This window comes from Tachypleus tridentatus, chromosome 1 (genome assembly GCF_004210375.1).
Source record: "Tachypleus tridentatus isolate NWPU-2018 chromosome 1, ASM421037v1, whole genome shotgun sequence".
In the NCBI taxonomy this organism is placed as follows: Eukaryota; Metazoa; Arthropoda; class Merostomata; order Xiphosura; family Limulidae; genus Tachypleus; species Tachypleus tridentatus.
In genome coordinates this window covers 132385445-132413433 of record NC_134825.1, presented here as the reverse complement: position 1 = coordinate 132413433, position 27989 = coordinate 132385445, and the positions used below count along the sequence as shown (strand labels likewise).

Sequence of the window (27989 nt, the reverse complement as noted above, 5' to 3'; positions counted from 1 at the left end):
TTTAAAGAAATTTCTTTAGCCATTTATTTCACATAGAATGTTGTAACAGGTACATACATGAAATTGCTAAGCACATGAAATCCACCAGTAGTAAACTGTATAAACACAAGCTAAACATGAGAGGGTTAAAATATACTATCACTAAATGGAATGATGTTTCCAAAATGTAATCCCAAAAAAATTTAATTTCACTCTCACCTTCATATTCAGATTTTGAGCAACATCACTTAACCTTAGACATAATTTTAAAGTAATTAAAGTTCAAACAAATTATTAACTTCAGGGTAAAATAAGTTTAGTTTGTATATAAAACAATCACTAACTTTAATTTTATTTTTTATATAAAATTTTCAAATATTGTAACATCACATCTGTACTTTTATAAACCTTCCTGTAAATGCAAAATTAAAACATTTACAAGAAACTACTACAAACATCTCTGAATGTACATTTGCTTTTATAAAACTTGCATACTGTAATACCAGTCACAGAAGTTTCAGGTTTTGATAAATATTAAGATGTAATTGCTGTTAATAGTATGTATGTTTTTTTGAAGATAAATTTTTATTCAAAATAGTCCATATAACTTACTGTCTACAGAATACTATATTTTGTTTTCAACTTAAGTTTTAATAAATAAAGAGTATAGTCTAATACACATTTATAAAGTCATTCCATTTAAGTCATTATCATACTCTAAAATTCTAACCCAAATCCTATCAAGTTTTATTTTTAAATAGTAAAGGTAGCACAATAAAAACAATAAATCATTCTTTTATACATATACTTATTATATGGATCTATAAGCTGCAGTGTATAAGTGTAAAGTTTTTAAAATATCACACTTCAGAAATACTAAATCTCCATATGACTGGTAATATAATAAGTTCTAATAAAATCAGCCAAATATATTTTAGATGCAGAGAATTTTGTTAGTTGTGTTCTTTATAGTATGTAGTTACTATATTAACTATAATCTGCAAAATAATTTGTACACATACACAAATAGTTACTTAAATTTTGTTGAAACTAAACATTAGAATAACAGCATAAGAAGTCTAAAGGCTAAACCTTTATATGTTAAAGATACTTAATTTTTATGGGACACCTAATTTTAACAACCAATTATTATTTCTACAAATACCATATTTAAAAGAGAGATAACTTATGCATGTTTATAAAAGGAGATAACTTCACACACTTTAATACCACTAGTAAATCAAACATGGTGCACAAACAGTTTATGATAGTGGAAATTGTGTGGTTATTACTATAAACATCTTTCTTTTTTACAGCATTATACTTTCAGTAACAACCAAATGGTCCGTTATTTAACAACATCAAAAAGGAAGTTTAGTTAAACCAGCTGAAACTGTAGTTGAGTTTTACTACAAAGAATGAAAAGCATAGTATTAAATAGCAATAAACAATTCAATTTACTAAATAAACTTAAATTAATATAAACAATTTAAAATGGCAATAATATTTTAAGAGCACTGGACCTTTTTTCAAGAGAAAGTTATTTAATTCATTGGCTTAAGTTAAGCATCCTAAAAACTGAAGATTACAAACAGCTACAAAGTATTTAAGTATTCATTTCAAACATAGATTAAACATGTACCTATTTGAATTTTTAAAAAGTTAATCTGTCAATAGCCAATGTTCGGGTTTCCTTGTTTTCATAATGATGTTATATGATACTTAGCTAATGGTTAAATACCATTAACAACAAAATGATTTAGGGTGAAAATATCTATAAATACAATGTTGTCATGGTATAATACAAAAATACTTAAAAAACAACAACAAAAAACAAAACAATCAGTAATGTGATCAGAATCAATACTTTATTCCAAGCACTTGGTTCGCCATTCTCTATTGTCTAATTCTAAAACTACTTTACATTTAGACTTCCAACACAGAGATTTAAAGTTAGAATATGCCAATTATAGTTTGATTTTTTGTTTCCTTTATTTTTAATCCTCATCACTACTCCAATTATCAACTCGAACATTGTTTGTATGTTTGGAAATGGCTACTTTACTTTTCACACCAGTCCTAATATAATCTTCATAACAAATTTCCTGATCACAATCAGGTATCCAAATAAGAATGTTTCTGTCACTGCCACCACTATAAAGTTCATGGTGAGGCTGGCGTAGTGCACAGCAGTTCACAAGATTGAAATGTCCTATTAAAGTATCAAAATGTTCTCCAGTAACTAAACTGTACACTAAGACCCTCCCTTCTGATGGTACAAATACAAGTGGAGGATCACAGCTTTGAGTTACAGCCATTTTCACTGTTTTACAGCTGTCATTCACTACCTTTCCAAAGTTGACTAGACTATTTTGGCCTGAAGCAACATCCCAAAGCCGTACTCGGTCATCAGTACCACAAGACACCAGAAACAAGCCATCTTGAGTAAAACTTAATCCACTCACAGTTCCATCATGTGCAGTCTTTCCACTGCAGCCTGCAGCAACAGCCTCTCCATTGTGCTGGTCGAAAGCATACAAGTGTCCCTTTGCCGATCGGATGTCCCACAGAAGAAGATGATTATCTTTGCTTCCTGTTGCCAGCAATGTTTCAGCAACAGGTGACCACTGGATCGACAAAACACTACTTTTGTGGCCACGAAGTTCATGTGAGCAGCCTCCAGTTCTCATGTCTACAAGTGTCACTCTTGAATGAGATGTGGCCACTAAGACAAGGAGGGACAGAATGAAATTTGAATATATTAGTAATAACTCCAACTATTTGTATATCTCATCATATTATTTTCTTAATGATAAAAACCTAAAATATTATACCAAACAATATTTATGAAAACAGCCTTGATATGCTTCTATTGTATTTCTTTCAATCTTATATTTGAATTTTTTGAAAAGTGATTCAGAATATACAAATAAAAAAAAATCTATAAATAGTGTTCAAACATTGTAACATATTGGGTAAATAACTTTCTTGAGTTTGTTTTAACTGTTTCTTGAAAACAACAAAAATGAGATGATTCTCAAAAGAAGTAAAATGGAATCAAAGTGTTAGGTCAAAGTGTACATGTCATGACTTTATTTTCCTTTTTTAAAGAATTACATTCATAATTTAATAAACTACTTTATTCTCAATGTATATCAATTAATTTGGCATCAAAACATAGTTCATAACCAGCATTTTCATGTTAGATAAATTTTATTTTCCTAATTTTAAAAAGAAATATTTAAATAACTTATTAATCTTCACTTTATGTATCATGTGACACTTCTTTACTTCAAACTGCCCATTTCAGAACTTCTTTCCACCCCGATGTTGTTTTAAAGATTGAGGACTTACATAAGTACACAGAAGATTCTTCAACTAAAATGAATATATATAGTGTCTGATCTTCCTTTAACAAGTTATATGCCATACACTGAAACTCGCATACCACACACCTTTTACAAAAATGTGAATAATTTTTTCTGATATTTATTACTGGATCATTCATAACCAAAAGAAAAATATTTTAATTTACTGCCTTTCTTATGAGGTTAGCTCATTCTTAAAAGTGTTTTGAGTTATTCAGCATCAAGTCTTACTTTGTTACAACCAATATTACATCAACTAAGTTGGTTGGTTGGTTCAGTGTTTTATGGCACAAAGCAACTAGGCTATCTGCACCAAACATCCAGTAAAAAAGTTATTATTAAAGTAAAATTATTAAAATTCATAAAAAAAAATATAGAAATTTAATTTTTGAATTAAAAACAGTAATAGCATTAAATCCAATGTTTATATACAGTCTACAGCAGTAAGAGAAAAACTACAGTAATACAATTTGCAAAGAACTTTCTGTAGCATAACTGTACTTATCACAACATGCAAAGATGACTAATGGGTAAGTTCAAAAATCAGCATTACTCAACTAAAGTTGGCCTTTCCAGTCCTGGATTTTGAGTTATTTGAGGTTACGGCCATTTTCAGAGAGTAAAGTTATACAAGTTTTAAAAGACTTCTAACAAAATTTTAATTACTATAACTTGCCAGGATGACCAATGGGTAGTTCAAGCATCAGCGTAAGTCACCTGAATTGGCCTTTTCAGTTCTGGTTTCAAGTTATTTGACATCACAGCCATTTTCAATTCTTAAAAGGGAATCACATTAAAAAAAAAAGTCTAATTTATAAATTAAAAACTTAAATAGGATTAAAAAGATTAATGGCCTTTAAAAAACTAAAAACATTTGTAAGGTGAACAGTGTCACCACTGCCAATGACACTGTATAATGTTAAACCTTGGGACAAAACACGCTTAAAATGTTGCCATTGTTGAGAGTCATAACAACAGCAAAACAGTAAAATGTGGTTTACTGTGACCTGAGTATTACACAGACTACATACTAGTGCAACAGTTCCAGATAAAAGAAAACGATGAGTTAAAAAACTATGACCAATGTGTAGTCTCGTTAAAACAACTTCCTTTCTCCAATTCTCATGGAAGCAAAACGGCCAAAGTCTAATATACGGTTTTATTTGGAAAAGCTTGTTTTCACTTTACTCACTCCAAGTCAACTGCCAGCTGGCACGGAGCAGAGCCTTGAATACAGGACAATAGTCCATGTAAGGAACAGGTACAATAATGATAGTGCCAGAGCAGATGGATTTAGCTGTGGTGTTGGCGAGCCTGTTCCCACAAATACCAAAGTGGCCTGGTATCCTGAAAAACTGGATAAAAGTAGATGTTGAAGAGAAATGGGCCAGTCAGTTTTGAATATCGGTGAGAACAGGGTGAGAACTAATGTGAAGCAATACCAGAGCCACTAGAGAACTAAGTGAGTCAGTATAAATAGTGCAATTTCAGTACTGCTTAGTTTCTATGTGATCCAGAGCAAGGAGAAATGCCATACAGTTCAGCAGTGAACACAGAAACTGTAGAGGGGATTCTGTGTGCAACCACAACAAATCATGGCAGAGCCACCTGCTTTTGAGCTATCCATATAAATAGGAATGAAAGTATGGTTTGAAAGATGTTCAGCAAATAGCAGACAGTATTTCCAATCAGGAGTGTCTACTTTTCATAGATGACTTAAAGACAGGTCACAACTGGGGATTGTAATAAGCTATCATTGGATTGGCTGACCAGTGGATACAGCAACGTTATCCAAGGATAGATCCAATTCATCCAACTGCGCCTGGATACGAAGGTCAATGGCAGATTGTCTGTTCTGAGAAAGCATGGCCTACCAAGGAAGGAAAACACAACCACAGGTGGGATGCTGTTGTAAAGATTAAAGTTTCGAAGCATACAGTAAAGACAGTGGCAAATGGAGGAGGTCTAGAGGAGGTTTATGAGACTCCGTGTATAAGCTCTGGACTGTGGAAGTGCAGAAAGACCTGGTGCAAAGCTGAAGTCCATGATGATTAATGGAGTCCAGCATCTTCAAGGCCAAGGTCCTAGCAGAGCATAGACCAGTGATCCATAATCTAGTTTTGATCAAATAAAAGCACAATATATCTTTAACACAGAACATTGATCCTCTTCCCAAGTGGTAGAAGACAGCCCACAGAGGATGTTCAGTGCTCTTGTACATTTGACTCATAGCCGCTTGATGTGTGGTAAAAGGTCAGCTTATGGTCAAATATAAGCCCCTAGAACTTGTCTCAAGGACCACAGGTAGCAAAACTTCACCGATACAGAGTTCAGGATCAAGTTGAATATCCCATTGATTGCAAATGTGCAGGCAAACAGTTTTAAAGAGAGAAAAGTTAAAACTGTTTGCTGTGGCACACTTCAGTAAACGATTGAGGGCAGTCTGTAGCTGCTGCTCAATACATCTCATGTTCAATGACTGACAAGAGATGTAAAAGTCATTGACATAGAGCTCATTTGCAGCAGTAAGAGGGAGTTGTTCAGTGACGGCAAAAATCTTCACACTGAAAAGTGTGATACTCAAAACACAGCACTGAGGGACTCCAAGTTCCTGTAAAAAAGAACGGAAATGTGTCAAAACCATACAAACTGTCTGTTAAAAACATTTTAATAAAAATGGGCAAATGACCACGTAACCAGTATAAATGGAGGTCTCACAAAATGCCATACCTCTATGTAGTATCACAAGCCTTTGCAATGTCAAAGAATATTGATACAAGATGTTGTCATTTGAGAAAGGCTTCTCTGATTGACATTTCATTTTGAATCAGGTGGTCCATGGTGGAGTGCTGTTGTCAGAACCAACATTGGATGGGCAAGAAGAGGTTTCTTGATTCAATAAACCAAACAAGACAAGCATTAACCATCCTCTCTAAGGTCTTACAGAGACAGTTCGTCAAAGCAATCAGATGGTAGTTCGAAGGAATCTTGGGATCCTTCCCAGGCTTGGAGAAGGGTAGGACAACAGCCCGGCACAAGGCATCAGAAAAATCATTCTCCTGCCAGATCTGGTTAAAAACAATCAGAAGAATAACAAGAGAAGAAGGAGATAGATGGTGCAGCATTTTGTAGTGTACATCATCAGGTCTGCCTGATGTACTGCCAGACCAATGAAAAGCCAGTTTGAGTTCCACCAATGTGAAGAGGTAATTATAGTCATAGAAACAATCAGCTCAAATAAAAAGAGGTGACTGCTCTGCCTGAGTCTTGATGGCTAAGAATGTGGAGGATGAAGCAGAAGTGCTAGATACCTGACATAAGCTTTCACCTGGAGTATTGGCGATGCTCCAAGTATCAGCTACTTCCTGGCCATTAGAGAGCAAGATCAAGAGAGGGAAAGAATTATACTACCTACTGACATTTGAAATCTTGTCCAATATGCATTTGGAACTGGTGATAGAAGATATGCTGGTTGTGAACTTAATCCAATATTCCTTCTGGCTTTGATGTTTTACCTACCAAGCATTTACACAGGCCTGCTGGAAAGCAATGTGGTTCAAGAGTGTGAGATATCTACAAAAAGTATCCCAGGCCTGTTTTTGAGCCTTCTGTGCCATGTGGCAAGCAGGATTCCACCACAGACAAAAATATTGTGGAAAATGTGTAGAGGTTTTAAGAATGCATTGAGCAACTACCTGTAAATACATTAGTTACTGTTGCCATGCAGTTGTCTATTGATGGCTTACAGACAATGGCAGGATCAAGTTCTTTGAGAGCTGTGAAAGAGGGCCAGTTGGCTTGATCCAGCTTCCACCAGGGCACGTAGGTCGGGTGGCATCAACCACAGCCAGTCTCTCTCAAAATTATAGGAAAATGATCATTGCCTTGTAAGTTAATGCCAACCCTCCATGAAAAGTGGAAGAATAGTGAAGGGGAACAAAATGAGAGATCAATAGCAGTAAAGGACTGATTAGGTACATGAAAATAAGTAAAAGAAAAGAGAAAAGAGAAAGGTTGTGATCGGAGAGCATACACTCCATGGAGCAACTCCTTTCATCAATATCAGCACTTCCCCAGAAGGGATTAAATTCATTAAAGTCCCCAGGATTAAAAAGAGTGATGACAACTGTTCAATGACTGCATCAAGGTCTGATTGATCATAGGTCTATCCAGGCAACAGGTAGAGAGAACAAACATGATGGTATGGCCCAAGGAAACACTGATGGCTATGGCCTCCAAGGATGTGACAAGTGGCAAAGATAGGGTGGGAACATGCTGCTCAACCAACAGTGCCACCCCTCCATGCACTCATCAGTTGCACAGCCTGTCATTTCTGTACAAAAAAAGCTGCTGAAAATTGACTGTATTTGCAGGTTTCAGAAATGTTTCCTGTAAGGAAAGACATACAGGATGGTAGGAAGCAATCAGTGCTTTGATGTCATCAAGATTAGAACATAAATCTTGACAGTTCCATTGTATCAAGGTGGCCATTTTTATTTATATGTAGACAATATGGATGGAGAGCCTTTTGTTTTATGACGTCTTTTTTCTTTATTTTCTTTATTCAAGGGAGGTTTATCAACCTCCATGGATCAATTTGTGGTATAAAGGTCAGCTTATGGTCAAATATAAGCCCCTAGAACTTTGTCTCAGTAACTGCAGGTAGCACAACTTCACTAATACGGAGTTCAGGATCAAGTTGAATATCCCATTGATAGCAAATGTGAATGCAAACAGTTTTAGACAGAGAGAAGTTAAAACTGTTTGCTGTGATGACAGTTCCAGAGTACATTGATTTGGGCCAGTCTTTGCTGTTAGAAGAGGATTCCAGCAACTAAGGGTGTAAACAAATGATTGTTTTGCATCTTGGAGTCAGAGAAGATGTACCTGAGGAAATGCCTGTACCCAAAATCAAAGGAAGTGGATCTTGGGGTTTGCTGAAACAAATGTTAGAAACAGAGATGGTTGGTAGGTTGGTTGGTTAATTTGGTGTTTTATGGCACAAAGCAGCTTGGCTATCTGCACCAAACATCCTGTAAAAAGTTAAAATTAAAGTAAATTTAGTAAAATTCATTAAAGAAAATTAAGGTAAAACAAAACCAAGTTTAAAAAAACATAAATAATATAAAACCAATGTTTACATCTTGTCTACAACGTTAAGAGAAAAACTACAGTAATACAAATTGTGAAGGACTTTCTGTACCGTAACTGTAATTATCATAACTCGCCAGGAAGACTAACAGGTAAGTACAAAAACCACCATCAGTCACCTGAAGTTAGCCTTTCCAGTCCTGGTTTCGAGGACTGGCCATTTTCTAATTTCAAATCGAACTATATGGACTGTGATTCTTAAAAGGGAATCACATTAAAAAGGTCTAATGTATAACTTAAAAAACTTAAATGGCATTAAAAAGATTAATGGCCTCTTAAAAACCAGAAACATTACCAAGGTGGTCACCATAACCAATAACACTGTCTAAAGTTATGAACAAACTTTGAGACAGAACATGTTTAAAATAGTGCCGTCGCTGAGAGTCATAGTGACGGCAAGGAAGTAAAATGTGGATTATTGTGCCCTGAGTGTTACACAGACTACACATTGGTGCATCAGTTCCAGATAACAGAAAACAATGAGTTAAAAAACTGTGACCAATTCATAATCTAGTTAGAACAACTTCCTCTTTCCAATCCTTATGGAAGCAAAGTGGCCAAAATCCAATATACGGTTTTATTTGGAAAAGCTTGTTTTCACTCTACTCACTCCAAGTCAACTGCCAGCTGGCATGGAGCCGAGCCTTGAATACAGGACCATAGTCCATGTATGGAACAGGCACAACAGTGATAGTGCCAGAGTAGATTGATTTGGCTGCAGTGTCGGTGAACTCATTCCCACAAATACCAACATGGCCTGCTATCCAGAAAAACTGGACAGAAGTAGATGTTAAAGAGAAATGGTCCAGTTAGTTTTGAACATCAGCGAAAACATGGTGTGAACTAACGTGAAGCAATTCCAAGGCCAGCAGAGAACTGAGTGAGTCAGAATAAATAGTGCAGTCTGAGTACTGCTTAGCTTCTTTGTGATCCAGGGCAAAAGAAATGGTGAACAGTTCAGCAGTGAACACAGAAGCTGTAGAGGGGATTCTGCATGCAACCACAGAACCACAACAAACCATAGCAGAGCTCACACAGGCACCTGATTTTGAGCCATCTGTATAAATAGGAATGGAAGGATGGTTTGAAACATGTTCAGCAAATAACAGACAATATTTCCAATCAGGAGTGTCTGCTTTTCTCAGATTACTTTAAGATAGGTCACATTTGGGAACTGTAAGAAGCCATGGGGGGATAGACTGACCAGTGGATACAGCAATGTTACTCAAGGACAGACCCAATTCATCCAACTGTACCTGGATACAAAGGCCAAAAGAAGCAATAGCAGATCATCTGTTCTAAAAAAGTATGGCCCATCAGGAAGGAAAGCACAACCCCATGTGGGATGCTTCGGTAAGGAACAAAGTTTCAAAGCATATAGTAAAGACAGTTGCAAATGGCAGAGGAGCAAAGAAGGTTCATGAGACTCTGAACTGGAGAAGTGCAGAAAGCCCCAGTGCAGAACCAAAGTCCTTGATGGTAAATGAGGTCCAGCATCTTTAAGGCTAAGATTTTGGCAGAGTCATAGACCAGTGATCCATAGTTGAGTTTTGATCGAATAAGAGCATAATATATCTTTAGCACAGAACATCGATCCACTCCTGAAGTGGTGGAAGAGAGGACACAGAGGATGTTCAGTGCTCTTGTACATTTGATTTGTAGCTGCTTGGTGTATGGTATAAAGGTCACCTTACAGTCAAAGGTAAGCCCCAGGAACTTTGTCTGAAGGACCACAGGCAGCACAACTTCACCGATACGGAATTCAGGATAAGGGTGAATATCCCGTTGGCAGGAAAAGTGCATGCAAACGGTTTTAAGAAGAGAGAGGTTAAAGCTGTTTGCTGTGGTCCACTTCAGTAAACAATTGAGGGCAGTCTGTAGCTGCTGCTCAATATACCTCATGTTCAACAAATGACGAGATGTGAAGGTTGTCGATATAGAGCTTGTTTGCAAAAGTGAGAGGGAGTTGTTCAGTGATGGCATTAATCTTTTTACTGAAAAGTGTGACACTCAAAACATACACAGCCCTGAGGGGCTCCAAGTTCCTGTACAAAAGGATAGGAAAGTGTCGAATCCACACGAACTTGGAATCTCCTGTCCATTAAAAAATATTTATTAATAAAAATAGGCAAACGGCCACATAATCCATATATATGGAATTCTCGCAAAATGCAATACCTCCATGTTGTATCACAAGTCTTCTCAATGTCAAAGAATACTGATACAAGATGTTGTCATTTCAGAAAGGCTTCACTGATTGATGTTTCAAGTCGAATCAGGTGATCTATGGTGGAATGCTGTTATCAGAACCCACACTGGGTGAACAAGAGAAGGCTGTTTGATTCGAGGAACTGAACAAGACGAGCATTAACCATCCTCTCTAAGGTCTTACAAAGATAGCTTGTCAAAGCAATTGGATGGTAGTTTGAAGGAATCTTGGGATCCTTCCCAGGCTTTGTGAAAGGTAGAACAACAGCCTGGCACCAGGCATCAGGAAACACATTTTCCTGTCAGATCCAATTAAAAACAATCAGAACAACAGCAAGAGGATGAGATAGATGGCACAGAATTTTGTACTGTAAAGTAGTTCTGCCAGTGTGAAGGGACAATTATAGTCATAGAGAATAAAACGTCAGCTTGAATAAAATGAGGTGATTGCTCTGTTTGAGTCTTGGTGGCTAAGAGGGTGGAAAATGAAAGAGAATTGCCAGATACCTGGCAAAAGCTTTCACCTAAAGTATTGGTGATGCTCCAAGTATCAGCTACTTCCTGGCCATCAGAGAGCAAGATCAAGATGGGGACAGAATTATACCACCCACTGTCCTTTCGAATCTTGTCCAATATGACTTCAGAACTGGAGTAGAAGATATGCTGGTTGTGAACTTAATCCAAGATTCATTCTGGCTTTGACATCTTACCAACCGAGCATGTGCATGGGCCTGCTGGAAAGTGATGCTGTTTGAGAGTGCGGGATATCTACGAATATCTATGAATCATTTTCAGAAGCCATACCTCTTTTTCTTCCAACAATTTAGGGCAAGAATGAAAGTAGGACAGGTGACAGCCATCACAACTGATGCAATAAGGGCCTGTTTCACCCTCACAGGCATCATGGTCCTTGCCAACATAAAGAGCACACCATCAAGGAATCAGGACATAATGTCTTTGAGTGACCAAACCACTGACATTGGAAACATCAGAGAGGTTTTGGAATGTATGGCCATATCCTGCAATTAAGATAACCTGTCTTCATGGTGGCAGGTGGATATCATGATGTAAATGTCAGAATGAGGATACTGGTCAGCATCGTAATTCCATCTTTGCAAGTGGAGAGACGCCTCACTGCAGAAACTCCTTGAGTGGAGAAACCAGCGAGAATCTCTGACTCAGGGATGTTCTTCAAATTCCTCTCAACAATAGCTCCTCGTGATGAATTCAGATTCAGTAACAGATTCATGAAAATGTGAAGGATGGCAATGGGTAGATGATGCTAACCCTATAAGAAAGAAACAGCTACTCAAAGTAGAGAATGAGAAATGAACATACGAGATGTAGTTCTAGTGCTCAAGAGACAAAATACCTCCAAATAATAGAAGGGTAGACATGCCAGGAAAAAGACGCATGATAGAAGTGAAGACACCAGGAAATGAAAGTGGAAGAAGGAGACAAGAGAGAGAAAAAACACAAATCACAATCTTAACCAAATATGTAAGAGAGGAAGGGTGAAAACTCACAAAGAAGTGCAGCAATGGGAGAAAATGTGGAAACTGGATTTCACAGATAAAAAGCTTTAAAAACAATGAAGCAACCCACAACATATACTGGACCAGGAATGTTATCCAGATTCCACTGAGAAGATACATGGAAGATGGTTATAAATGAAACAAGTCAAAAGAAACATCATATGAGCCACTGAAATAAAGTTGATCCTGAACAAGAGAAACAAATCAAGCTGAAACAGTTAAGAAAAATTAAAACAATACCATCCAGAAAAGATAAATAAGAAAGGCCTGAACTGGAGAGATATGTATGCCCAAAAGTTTGAGGAAGAAGACTAACAGAAAAAAAACTAATGTATACCTGTCTGAACTGGACAATAGTCAGAGCAAAGGGATGATGGATCAGGCCCCAAAAATAAAAGAACTGACTAAGTGGGAAATGAGAAAAGATTTAAAAACTTCACGTGAAAGGGTACTCTACAAATGTAGAGCTACAAAAATTTAGGAAGATTGAGAGGTTATTCCAGAGTAGAATGCATCAAGATTGAAAATTCAATTCACAAAAAGGACACAGCACCTGGAATAACACTCAAAAAAAAAAATCTGTTTACTCCAAAGGGAATAATAAGGGAAACATCAGAGAGGGTTTGGAATGTATGGCTGTACCCTGCAATTAAGATAACCTGCCTTCATGGTGGCACATGAATGTGGTGATGTAAATGTCAGAATGAGGATATTGGTCAGCACTGTAATTCCATCTTTGCGAGTGGAGAGACGTTTCACTGTAGAAACTCCTTCACTAGAAAAAACCAGTGAGAATCTCTGACTCAGGGACGTTCTTCAAATCCCTCTCAACAATAACTCCTTGGGATGAATTCAAAGTAGCATGAAACATAACCTCAATAGGTATATCCCCAGTCACCTTTGAATGTAAAAGGAGTTTACTGTGTTTAATGTGGATATTTGCAAACTCTCTCTGTTAACCTGCAGATGACCTAGGAAAATTGAAACATTGTTCTCTGCTTATCAATAAAAGTGTTAATACATATACCAGCTGTTCTGAGATACAAGTTTGCACCTTTTTTTCATGATTGTTGCTTGTTTTCAAAGGGTCCATGTCGAACAGAAGTCTTTATATTTTCATCAAAATGATATGGAATTTAAGAAAAAAGGCAAAATGAATCAGCTGTGTTCATCCCATTTTTTTTTATTCAAAAGTCCTCCAAGTTTCTTTGTAATATTGAAAAATAGTAATTCACAAAGGAAACAAATTACCAAACAAAAACTGGGTAAAGCAGCAGCAAAAAAAAGGAAGAGTTTGCTAAACAAGTATTTTTATTACTTGGCTATAGCTGAAACAACATAAATTGTCCTAATACACTTCTAACTTAGTGAGATTCTTAAAAAAGGCCAAGTCACTGCTGCAAAAAATAAATGCTCAAAACAGTACAAAATAACAATATATACACTTTTCAAAGTTATTTTCAAGGAGAAATAAAATTAACAACTGCAATTAAAAAACAACAAATGTAATAACGACCATTAACACAATATATTACCAGCTATTAGTGAATGGTGGGTAGCAACAGATGATAAAGAATGAGAATAAACTTTTCCTGGCATGTTAAAAACCTCAGCAGGCTTGAGTGTATTTGTGTCCCATACTTTTAGTTGGCAGTCCATACTTCCTGATATGAACAATCCTGTATCAAAAGGGTACCACTGAACACTCTCTACACTAAACTTGTGTGCATGTCTTGATCTTCTATAACAAAAATAAGGAAAGAAATATCAAATTTGATTTTCCTTCAACTGAATATCATATCATATAAATTTACTTGTATGTATTCACACTCCTTTTAAAATATAATCTGTATCTAATTTCTCTGCTTAAGATGTTTCTTAGCTAAAGAAAACTATCAAGCAACAGGGCAGTAATTTTTTTTTATAATATATACTGAGCACTAAAAATATTATCTTCAAAATTACAGTAATCATTGATACAGACCTAAATTACCAATGAAAATTTATAGTACCACATTACTGTATATAACATGATAAAGAATATCTTACTGTATATTAAAAATAAATTATCATGCTTTTACCTACCCACATGTAAATTAATATCTTTAATAACACAGAGAAAAATCATTATTAATTAATGAGCTAAAACTGCTCAATGCCATTAGAAAACAAGTTAGCAACATTTAATGGATTAGAAAATTTACAAAATGCATATATATATATATATATATATATATATAGAAACAAACATGTAATGAAAGTAACAGCTTCTAATCTGTTATCATATTCAGTACATTACAGGTTAACAGACAATAAAATCAGCACTATAAAACAATAATGAACTTAATATGTTAATAAAATAAGACTTAAAAATATTTATTTTATTTGTCAGTCATAACAGAAACTGTCTGTGGTGATTGCAACCAAAAGCACTGGGGGTATCCTGTCTTTCAAACAAAATCTAAAATCCAGATGTTACCCTTAAAAGTCATTTTAATGTCAAAAGTAGAAATAAAATAAAACTGCCAAACTAATAATAATGGAATAATCCTAATCATTCCATTACAAGTTATTCCAAACTGCCACCCTTTTCTAAAAATATGACAATGTCATGAATAAAAATTGAAGAGATCTTGCAAATGAAAAATACATATCCTACCTCAAAATTTCTGTAGTTCTCCCCCTATTAAAATTATTCAAGTATAACTGAGAAAGCTGAGACATACCCAGCTACTTGAAGTTTGTCTTTCCAGTCCCAGGTATACTGAATACATTTTAACTATTTACATGTCATTACCTACCTCTAACTACTATCTGCACCACAATACACTGTAAATCACCTGAGGCACACATAGCTCAATCTACGCTATCAAAATACATTAATACATTACCTACATGCTGCTCGTGTGTGTGCCTCCTGAACCATTTTTATAATTATTATTTATTTTACCTAATCTAGTCTTAACTAATCTAAAAAGATCCCTATTTTTACATTTTTTAGTTACTTTTATAATAATAAATAAAGAATAAACATGAAAAACAAGAAATAAATTAGTTAAGCAAAATGTTTTTTCTTGCTGTCAACTGTTGAAGATTTTTAAGCCTACATATTAGAAATTAATTATAGCAGTGCATTAAATAAATTTTATTTAGTTAAATAATGCACCAAAGAATATAGACTAACAACATGCCAAAGTTGACAATTCCCCTGAAATCTCACAATTTTTCTGGCTTTCTGACCATGCAATAAGAGTCATTACAAATTCATTTATGCTAGCCATTGTGATTCCTTTTGGAACCAAAGTTGTATTACAAGTGAAACTGACCCTTATCTATTAATATAATACAATATAATACATCATTTGATAGAAACAAACCTTGCCTTTTTATTAGTTATGGGTACTACATAATTAAACATAAAATAGAATTACTAACAAAGCATAAAAAAAGGGACATAACAGGTAGGTATGACAGTATGGATGTGATTTATAACTCTGTAACCAAGCAAAATTGAAGGTTATACAAATTACTGTTTGTTTGAATAATAACAATTCTATATGTAGCAATTTATGTTTAATTTTGTACATTTTGAAGAGTTGGTGGATAAAATAGCAAAAAGATGCCTAGAGAAAATATTACTGTATGACCCTAGGAGAAGTTTAGAATTTTTGAAAATATTTCCTTATATAATTAAGAACTTAATATCTGGATATTATCAAAATACAAATTTTTAGCTAAGGGTTTATGCTGGATTAACTGGTATAAAATAAACAAAAAATTTTGAATGTAAGACACTAAAACTTTGTCATGCATAGTAAAAGATAACTGGATCAAAAGGGTTAATACGACTGTGAACAGTTATGTACAGGTAACTCACAACTTTTTTAGCTCACCTACATTCAGTTTTGGAGAACTTGTTTTTGTGTGTTCATTTGTAGGTTATAATATTTAATAGTCTGAAAATACTTCACTCTAATTTATAGAAAACATTTTTTTCTATTAAACCCATCAAGATGGGTAGGGGGTAACAGGTCATGGAGACTTGTATTTAAAATATTATTGAACTTCTATTTTATGAATGTATGTCAATATGTATATTTCATAAAATTGTAGATTATAATTCAGATTTTAGTATTATTCATTAGTTAATTCTTAATAATGAAAGTAGCAATGAAAAAATATTAAATATTGATTTTTCCGTATCATATTGTATGTAATTTTCTGGGTTTAGTTAGACTGCATTTCATGATGCTCACAATGACATCTATAGTTTCATACCAATTATAAACTAAAAAATTTCCAATACTGGCAAACTACAATATAAGATGAGACCTTCCACCTTTTCAGTTTGCTGTGATATCATAAAATTTATTAAATCCACCATATTGTCTCTACCCAAAACTTCATTATTTTAGTAGACTTGTTTATCTATACCTCTTTAATAATTTATTATACCTACAAGTTTATAGCCAATTGAAGGTTTTACATTTTGTTTATGTAATTCTGTTGGCCTTTCTAAATTATTTATGAGAGAAAAGCTCTTGTATTGTTGGGGAGTTTGAGGTATTATGGTCAATCCTATTTTTCACACATAAATAAGATATTTCTAGACTCAAATACAGCATAGTTTGGAAACCTAGTAAATTACTGCAGATTCTTGTGGGATCAGTATAGTCATTTATAATTTTCTAATATTCAAAAATGCATATATAAAGTCTCAAAAATTTTTTGTACATCAACATGTGAAGTTGGACAAGGTTAACAAGTATGACTCACAGGTGCAAAAAAAGAATTTCAAAACATAAGTAGTGGAGACCATTATTTTCCGAATATTTTTTATTTACTCTTTGTTTCAAGAAAAATAACTGGAATTTATTTGTATGTAGTAATAATATATATAGACATACACACGTAATGTATGATAATCTAAACTTCACTGTGCCTTACAAAATATTCAAAGCTGCATGTATTGGTTACTGTGTAAACATGGAAAAATAAGAAAAAAAATGTTCATAAACATTTTCACACCTGTATTATCACTATATTTCAACCACCCAAGTTTATTAGAATAGATACAACTTTGTACACAGCCATATTATACACATTTTCTCTCACGTTTATACAGTACTTTAGACAATTCTTGTTACAACTACTGTACTGTGTAAACAAGTTGATAAATCCTATCCCACTGTTTTCAGAACTGTGATTTGAACAGACTCTAGGAAATGTTTACCTATGGACCAACATTAAAATACTTAATAAGCTCATTTCTTGGCTCATACTTTCTACAGAGCCATAGCATAAAGTTTATAATACTTTAGACAACTTTCATTATAACCATTACACTGTCAACAGGTTGATAAATCCTTTCCACTGTGTTTTTAAAACAGAGAAAGTCTAGGAATTGTGCCACAAAAGCTTATTTGATATTGACAGTGTCAAAGTATGATAACACCTAAACAGAAATGGTGATTCAATTTCTTTATATTTAACATGTTTCTTCTTCATCTGATAAAAGTAGAATAAACAGAGCAAGTCGGTGCAAAAAGATTAGAAGAAATTCTCAGGTGGTTTGCTTGTGAAATTTGTTGCCTGTACTGAAAGGACAGAATACTATTAATTTTGTTTCTTCTAGTTTCTAAGAAGTATAAATTCTGACCATAAGTACTTTGAAATTTTGTGATCAACACTAACAGTACTATACATTTTATTTTGTGTTTGCAAGCTTTACTTTTGTTATACTTTTGATTACTTACCTACAACCTGGAGAATCAAATATAATGTTACAGGTAATGTGGCTTTCATCATATTTCATTTCAAAAAATAAATCTAGTAGATTAAATCATTCTAAAATGCAACAAGAATGCTCCTAAAAATATGTAGTTTCAAAAAATTAAAACATTTTATTTTTCTACTATTTCTAATAAAAATTTGTTATTTACTGTAATTACTTGCACTTGCACTTTGAGTATAGTTCACCTGTAAGGTAATTTTTATATGAAGTATAAAAATACTATGTTTTATCTTACAGTTTTCATATTTCATTCATATAATCTCCAGAACCTCATAAATGAATTTTAAAAAGTTTTTTTTTACATTAAATATTTATATTGTATTTTCCATTTTCTACATCACTAATTTTATTTACCATCACCAACATACAGTACAATAAAATAAGTAAAAATAACAAGCTAAAATATGTATCTACTTTTCTACTCTTTGCAGAAATCCACTATAATAGATATGTTTTTCTTATGTGATTAATTTTGTATCTTTACTTTTTCATTTATAGTTAAAATTTAATTTTCCTTTTACATTTTTCACCTATAATCTTTTATGCCCAAATGTTAACTGATACCAAAGGAGATTTATGAAAGCATTTCAGCAGAAGCACAAATCAATCCTTCATGAAGTTTGTATATTATTTTAACACATATCTGATCATAGATAAAATGAATAGAAGTCCTCATACAGAGAAGAAAGGTAAATAATAGCCTTCTTGATTATGTAGTACTAATAAAAATCAGGCCTTTTCAGTTTCAGACCAAATGGTTGTCACTCTGACCTCAAGTGGCCAAAACACAACAGTCTATGTTACTTCTGCACAAAGTTATACCTGTATCTTGAGTTTGGTGTTTGAAGCATTAAAGATGTGATTGTACATAAGAAATAGATCCACAAAGACAAAGAAATAAATTCTCTATGCACATGTATTTTATACACGTCAGAATTATTCTGTATTATTTTCAGAATAAATCTAATATTATTCAAACATCAAACCCTTTTATATTTTCTGCAAAAATACAGTGTACACATGAAAAAAAGTTTTATACCCTTTACAAAAGTTTAATATTATTTACAAAATGATTGAATAGAGAAATGCAGTCAAATATAATTACTTTAATAAATTTAACACAACATATTGTGAAAAGTAAAAGCAAACATCTATTCTTCAGTATGAAATCCATTATATAAAAATTACTAAATTAGTGTTACACATAAACGTTGATTTAAGATTTTATTTTAAAAAACAAAATCCCCAGTAGATTAGTCTTTTTATCATTCTTGAATAAGTCTAACAATAACGCAGTTTTTTAACTGCATTGAAGAAACATAAACATAAAAGTTTACCAGAAAAAATACAATATGGCAGTTTTGTAGGATTTTTTGTAGTTAGTTAGCCAAAAAATATAACCACTGATAGTACTAATGTACAATAAAATCCAATAGATGATTATTAAAAAACAAAATATAATCTAAACTTACCTACTGACTTTACAAATAACCTTGCATGTATATTGGGGTGTTCCACTGTAATTATCCAATTCATGTATACAAATAGTTCCATCTGCTCCACCTGACAACAAGCTGATAAATAAAAAAAAATATATAATGATATACATATGTATAATAAAACTTGTAATATGTTATTTAATACTGACTCCAAAATAATTACATGAAATACACATATGCATCTAAGACCAAGTTTTCAAACATGATAACTTTGATAAGAGTAAAACACAAGAAAAGCTTGCAATCAGTACATGTATGTGCACCTAATTTTTTTGTTTGTTTTAGTGTAAGTCTTGATACAAAGTAACTTTGTAACATTATCAATATTTCTTTTGAAGTTTCAAATTCCTACAAGTTATAACTTAAACAAAAACAGATGCTTTGGTCAAATATGTAATCTAAACACTTTCTTCAACTCTTTCACTGACATAAGCACATATACACCTCTCTTTAAAGCACTACTATGTTAATTTAGAGTTCATACTATTGTGAAGAAAAAATATTTAATTTCAAACTTCCCAAGATCTACCAACTTCAAATTTAATATACTGTAATATCATTGTCTTTCTTTTTATTATTGTGCATGTAAAAACAAATCACCACTGGTAGACTTATCTATAAACATGGCAACAACAGAGTTACCATAAAAAACATTGAAATTAAGAGATAAAATACTTATGTAGAAATGAAGAGATTAACAACACACTTTTTTATCAAATTTTTAAAAAATACACACCTAGACTGTCATTAGAATATAAATCACCCACCAACCCATTATGTAATAAACTACAGCAACTACAAAAATTATCAAAATGATTATGAATATTTTCATGGACCAACTGAAAACACAAAAGTGATTAGATACAAATAAAGTTAATATTTTCCTACACTGAAAACATAATTCTGATAGATACCTACCTTCTCTCACACAATGGCTTTCCTCAATTTCTACTGCCCTCTGTATTGTACACTTTACACTTGTCAATAGTCTTGATACTCCTACCTTCCTCCATTTATTTCAGCTGCACAGTAATATGCAAGGAAGCATGCAACAACTATCCACCAATAAGAGCAGGACACACTCTCCTATCACAGCTAACTCCCTTTGTGCAAAAGGGCCTAATCTTCAATTTGAGATTAGGCATGAAAAACACACCAGAAACAGGGAGGAAGTATGGTAAGAGGTATTTATCAGAAATATATTTTAAGTGCAAGAAATACTAACTTCTGACATGATATTTTACCACTAATAGAATCCTATACTGGTCAGATGGAGGGATAGGTGTAAAGTTATCCAGATGAACACCCCTTCTTAAGCTATCTGAACAGCATCCATTGAGTGTGCCATCTCTATGTAGAGGAAACACTTGTAGGAAACCACACCACACATGAAATAGGTATAGACTTCACCTGTGAATGAAAAATGTATCATAACCAAGGACAGAAAAGAGGCACATCCAAGAAATCAAAATGCTCATGGAGTAGACTGGCTAGGGTGTGTTGGACCATAAGTGAGAAATTAACTCCATTTCAAAACCAGAAGGACAGGGATTTTACTTTACTCACATCAGGACGATTAGATATGGCAGAACAAAAGAGCAGTTCTGCATGGAAGAGGATGGTGAAACAAAGAAATATAAAAGAAGTAGAATCACTCAATCTCACAATGGAAGGGGAGTAAGAGATGGTGTGCCTCAAGGTGTAGAGTGGCTAGTGAGCAATGAACCACACCTGATAGGTCAACTGCATCCAAAACTTCACTCAATGGGTACTAACATCCTAACAAGGGTAGAATGAGGACATATACTGTCTTCTCCTCAAGTCCTAGAGTTCAAAGAAGACCTATCAGAAGACTCCATGAACACACAGGGCGGCCTAATGCCAGGGATCCAGAAACGTGTCATCTGAAATTTGAAGCAAGTCCACTGCATACAATCAACTCCTCCAACCATAACAAGCCTGAAACAACCCAGGTCATCAATAACCTCATAATGAGGGAAAGTCTAGGACAGAAGCAAAAACATGACAAAAAGCTCTCATGCGAGTTGCTACACAGAAGAGCAATTAAGAGGTGAAGATGGACAACCCAAAAACCTATGTGAGACTTATGTGATTGGTTCACTCAATCTCTGAAACCTCACTCACTGGATAATGTCATCTATGCAAGGGTAGGAAGAGGAAACTCAATCAGAGAAATTTATGAAGTTGGGCATATCAACTCCAGGAAAATCACACATCTGGAGGATCTTGTATCTTCCTCTATGCCAGTGAAATACCACTGCCTTACTCTGAACTGTATAGATATCGCCACCTTTGTAGAACCCATCTAAGAGGTTTCCTTCATGGTTAGCCACCCCAGAATCTTGAAACAGGGAAATAGTAAGTACTCCAATATTCCACTAAAAGAAAAGGGGAAAAGTGCATTGGGAAGTCTGCAGGGACTGCAACACCTGAGAGAAATAACCTCTCACACAGAGTAAAGAAGTAACGACTGTGCCTTCTGAATCCAAAGCTCCACCAAACAGTCATTGAGAAGAAGGTTGGGCTGAACTTTGATGGGAATTGAAGAACACCTCTAGATGAACAAGGTATTGTGTTGGAGTGAGAAATGATTAATCCATCTTGAACACTCATCTCACCTGAGCAGATTCCTTGATGAGAAACTATGTGTGGGTGGAAGAAGTTGAAACCAATAGAGTTAGAAGGAGCCAGTCACCTATCTAATGGTGGAAATGTAGCCTATGTGAATGGAATAAAGCATGCAAATGCCTTGACAATCCAACAAAAAACACAGAAGGCTGAGCCTGGTGGACAAAGCAAAGATATGTATGGGATGATGGAGGCAATGGACATGTCAAGTTAACTATCATACAAGATGATTTTCATTATTCAAAGATCAGAAGTAAATGTCCAATGAAGGCATGGATAAGGCTTCATGGCAAACCACATTATCTCCATATAACAGTTTACACTGGGGAGGTTGATACTAGGATGATAATCATCGGTCTTTTTTGGTATAAATATGAAAATCTGGTACAGCAGGAACTACCAGTTCTAAAGCACCTTTGAGGAGAAGTTCCTGAATCACAGCAGAAAGACACTGGTTGCACACCAGATCTTGATGGGAAGGAAAATAATAGGAAAAGGCAATATAAAAGAAGAGGAGAGGAAGCAAATAGAGAAACTGTCTGATATTACCTAAAGAATCTAAGGGTTTTTGGTAAATGTATCCCAAATATGAAATGAAGCAGCCTGACCCCAGTGGAACCTGACATCACAATATAGTCTTTGGTACCATTGGTAGTGTGTTGGTTGTTTGTGACAAATAGTACACCATTATGAAGCAATCCATAAGGAGGGAATAGATAGGGTGAGGAAAAAGAAGAGTTAGATACAGGTAAAGGAGCTGGAGAGGGATTTATGTAAATATGTAGATTCTATCCTGAAATCCAATAAATCAGGAAAACCACCAAGAATTATTTGTTACAGAAATGCAAAGAAGCAGGTCAAATTCACAAGTTAATGGTGTCATATTTAAGGCATCTCAACAACAAAGGAGTCATGCGTGGAGGTAAAGGAGAGAGGAAGATAAACACAGCAACGTGAAGAGAAAGAAAGTACGGGCATCTGTTAAAAATCTTTAGGAGAACTATAGAAAGCCTCAAACAAAAGGTGAATGGAAGATATGTAACATAAGAGAGTGGTCAGGGTTAATTGAAGGTGTGAGAACTGTGGCTAAAAAGTAAACAGAGGTAACAGGGTCTTATCACCAAAGTGGGAAGAGCAAATCCAACTGTTAATTGTCAAGAAAGGGTTTTGTGGAAAGGTGGTATGCTAAAATGTATTATACATTTTAGAACGGAGCATGCTAAACTTTGAACAAAACTGATTGACAAAATGCTCAGCTTGCACCATGATGTGAGGAGAAGAAGGGAATACAAAATATTCAGCATTAGACACTTTCATTAAAAGAGAAGGGAATGGGTCATAAGACATGGAAGAAAAAGACAAAATAGAACATATCCTGATCATCCTGTTTCAAATCTTCTAGGATTGAGAATATTAGTAGACCTATTGGCCTTCATGAAGAAAGTCATCTCTTAGCAGACTAAGACCAAAAGTTCTTTAGCCATTAATGGTGAATGGTGGTAAATACACATCAAAGAAAGAAATGAAATTAATATGAATCCATTACTAAACCAGAAAAAAATTGATGAAGCAATAATGAATTAAAAAAAATAAAATAAATTAATCACAAAGAAACCAAACAAAAACAAGCAAGAAGTCCAACCACTGTCATGCCAAATTGAGAAGTAAAAATTGGGTTCTCCTCCAAAGAAGTAGTCAACTGTGCTAGAAGGGTTTGTTGCACTCCTATTGGTAAAGCGTTGGTTATCTCACACTTTTTGGCAAGCTATTGTGCAGCTGAATCACATGTTAAACATGTGAAGGTAGGTAGGAGTGAAAAGTGGACAATATAAGGGAAGTACAAACTGAGATAAAATATTGTATCAGAAGTATATAATATTAATTTTTCTTTACTTAGCAAACACTTCTGATTTTATAACTGACAACTGGCAAAACTTACTATCTGTTTTCAATATTTTCAATGTCTATGGAGTTTATACTTGATGTGTGGGCCTGTTCAACATCCCGAAGTTTGCTCAGTTCCAAGGACAATAGTCGGCGTGTAGTTTCAGCTTGGATCAAGGCAGTTGGTTTTACTGAACCATTCCACACTTGATGAAGAAAGCTTAACATAGCCATGCTCAATTATACTTTGTATTACAACTTCCCTACAAAAATATTTACATGATGTTATTCATTTAACATCCTTTATTCATTTCAATATATCAAATACTTATTGGTTTATTTCTAAAACATACATACAATCTTCTCATAGAATATGTATTAAGTATTTCTGGTTGCAAAATATACTTCAATTCTAATTTATAAGCATTGCTAAATTATGAAGTTTTTAATTCTTAAAATAATTATATAAGCAACTAACAATTTCTACAACATACATTTAGCAAATATACCACTCTCTCAGCAAATGAGACACAATTTGGTTAGACTGATAATTTCATAGTAAAGAAACTGATTTCAATCATACATCCTTAATACATTGCCTCCTAAGCCAATTTTGTTGATAATTTCCAAGACCCCACTACTCATTTTACAATTACTTTTTTCAGGAAGAGTGTATATGTAGCTGTTGCATTCTAGCCAATAAGTGGCCCTTTATAAAGAAAATAAGGGTATGACTCACAGGCGAGACATGTGGGTCTTACTGGAAAACTATCACAACCCACTGGTGGATCACATGGGAACCAATGTGTTAATAAGTTGTTACATGTTTAGTAATCTCATTTAGGAATGATAAAGATATTAGTGAAAAGGGAAGATTACAAATATAGTAAAGTTTACTATTATCATAGAATTCATATAGTAAAATGTACTGTGTATAACAGTCAATAAGTTTCAGTTCTGGTTCAATGACCAAAACATCTACACAGTCATCAGCATTGTAAATATTGGCTAAAAAAATAAATGCAACCAAAACGGCTTAACAACATGCGAGGATGTCACTTTTAAAAGATGAAAAAATAATGGTATATTTAATCTAGTTTAATGTGTTAAATATATAACCCAAAAAGTAAACCATAGTGAAACACGTTTTTTAATTCCTTAGAAACGTATATATACATCAACAAAACCATGAATTACTTCTAAGACTAGAACTGGACAATTAGTGGAGTTTGATAATAAATAATTTGTTGGGATCATTACTCTTATTACATTTAAACAATAAATTAGTGTGTATAAGACATGTATAATTAAAATAATCAAAAATAGTAAGAACCAGAAAAATTAATTTAATTATTTGATTATTTTTTGTTATGGCACAAACTGATTAACCTTGAATAACAAATCATAATGGCAATAATTAGAATTAGTTTAATTACTCTATCATTGCAATTACATTAATTGATTTAACTGTAATTGTACTTAAATGATTATATTACTTGCTGCTATTTGACACAAACAATATGTGTAGGTAATCAATTATACTTGCAAAGTTTATTGCTCGTCTCTATCCAAAGCCATACGTAAATTTTCTACAAAGGATGAATGCCATGTTACCACATAACAAACAAGTTATTACCACTATAAAGGCCTTTTTAAAAGGTTAAACTCCTAGTGTAAATATTCTGAAGTGATGAAAGTTATAGATCATATGTTTTGTGATTAAAGCGACTTAGGGTAATTTAGGGTTTTTGAGTTTAAGTCCTTATCATATGCACCATAATCAACCAATATTATTCAATGTTTGAGTTATTTCAATTTAAATGCCACTTGAGGAAACAGACTTTTTTCAATTGTTTGTCATAAGACAATAATATTAGGCTTATTCAGTTATTGTGTTTAAACACTGCATTACGTATTTAGTTTCTTAGTTTTTAAGTAAAAATTGTCTATAGTATTATTTCAACCACATTATCTTTTCCACATTTTGTCATAGGACAAGTGTAATTGATTACAATCATCCTTTGTCAACAAAAGATGTTCACATCATAACTGCTTTTTATCAACATTACTGCGAAAGTCTACATTATATTGACTCTAAAATTTAAAACATAACAGTATATCGATAATTAATAATTTCAAATATATTTGAATAAAATATTATCTTCAGAAATTCAATGTGAATATAATTACCAAATAAAACATTTTCACTTTCCTGTTAACCTACATTCAATTTCAATACGTAAACTCGATAGTCTCAGTATCGTTATACTGTCATAAATAACGTAGGCCTATAAAGGTTTGTAGGCTTTCATGCCTACCTTTACATTTACAACTATTGTATAAACTTGTAACAAATGTTTCAAACTAAAATGTTCTGGAATATCTTCATAGTTTTTATAACTTACAGAACTAACCTTTTTTCCGTACGTTTTACCAATTTTTATCATTCTATTCATTTCTTAACACCATTTATATTTCTTCCTCATTCGTGTAACTGTGTTACATGTTAAATATACATCACGGAATAAGTATAGACTATCGCTCGAATAAATATTTATTATTGCTAATACGTACTACTATTAAAAGTTTTATTACAAAAACACTGTTGCTATTATTATCGATATCAATATACTGGAGACGCCTCTTGCAATAGGTTCTTGGAAAAAACTTCAAACTTTGGTTTCTTGCGAATTTATAAGTATGGTTTTAGTTAGGATGTTTCTGAGTGAAGCCACATTAGGCTGTCCGCTGTGATCTCCACTGGGAATCGAAACCCGGATTTTAGCATTGTAAGTCAGTACAAATTAATACTGCCCCACCGGAGAACTTACATATATATAAGTACACATTCCAAAAAGGGCCCAGCATGGCCAGGTGAGTTAAGGCGTTCGACTCGTAATCTTAGGGTCAAGCATTCGAATCCCTCGTCGCACCAAACTAGTTCGACCTTTTAGCCGTGGGGGCGTTATAACGTCAATCTCACTATACTTTGGTAAAAGAGTAGCCCAAGAGTTGGCGGTGGGTGGTGATGACTAGCTGCCTTTCCTCTAGTCTTACACTTCTAAATTAGGGACAGCTGGCGCAGATAGCCCTAACGTAGCTTTGCACGAAATTCTAAAAAAAACAAACATTCCAAAAAAATCGAAAGTTTTAAGTACAAAGCCTTTTAACAAAGTTTTATTTCAATAAAAACAAATAGCAATTAAACAATAATATAAAATTATTTGAAGTGTTTGTTTGAGCTTCCCGCAAAGCTACACGAGAGCTATCTGCGCTAGCCGTCCCTAATTTAACAGTGTAAACTAGAGGAAAGGCAGCTAGTCAGTCATCACCACCCATAGCCAGTTCTTGGGCTATTTGTCTTTATATGTAGTGTTACCACACAAATGGTCTTACTGAAATAGTGTCGTTTTTATGATAAAGACATCAAACTACTTGTCTTGCATATTTCTACAGCACATAGTTTTCTGCTACCAAATATTTCCAAAAGCTTAGTTTGAGTGTGATGAGAAATTTAGGATTGCAAATGTCTGAATGTGGAAGTAGTTTTAAAATGTGCTCATCATCAAATACATTTTACGCAGTAATGTTATGAATTTCACGACTATTTAATGAAAAAACAAAGAACTTCAACTTTCCTTCAATTCATTAGAAAATTTTGTCCAAAACTTTTAGGGTAATGTTAAACAGTGGTGGATTTAATGCTTTGTGGGCCCAGGCCAGGGACTAATCATTTTTGTGGGCACTAGATCTCATGTCATTTTATATAGAATAAAATACGCCAGTAATTCTAAAACCTAGAAGTAGTATCTTACAGAACCTTAAACAAATACAGACTCTATTTTCTTTGCTTGTTTGTAGTTAAGCACAAAGTTACACAATAGAATTTCTGTGCTCTGCCAACCATGGATATCAAAACCTA

At 33.9% G+C, this 27989-nt stretch overlaps 1 protein-coding gene across 5 annotated transcripts; it reads right to left on the bottom strand.

Moving 5' to 3' along the window:
* Positions 1-10: 10 nt before the first annotated feature.
* LOC143224481 (DNA excision repair protein ERCC-8-like) lies at positions 11-27989 on the bottom strand. Of its 5 annotated transcripts, none has more exons than XM_076452758.1 (5): positions 27905-27989; positions 24123-24330; positions 19508-19609; positions 13777-13982; positions 11-2704 (listed from the first exon to the last, which is right to left on the bottom strand). In XM_076452758.1, exons 2-5 carry the CDS (start codon positions 24299-24301, stop codon positions 1977-1979), a joined length of 1215 nt encoding a protein of 404 aa, XP_076308873.1. In that variant the 5' UTR covers positions 24302-24330; positions 27905-27989; the 3' UTR covers positions 11-1976. The 5 variants fall into 5 exon arrangements, with proteins under 5 accessions (XP_076308873.1, XP_076308870.1, XP_076308871.1 ...); XM_076452755.1 differs by lacking the exon at positions 27905-27989 and adding an exon at positions 26258-27181; XM_076452756.1 differs by lacking the exon at positions 27905-27989 and adding an exon at positions 26899-27159.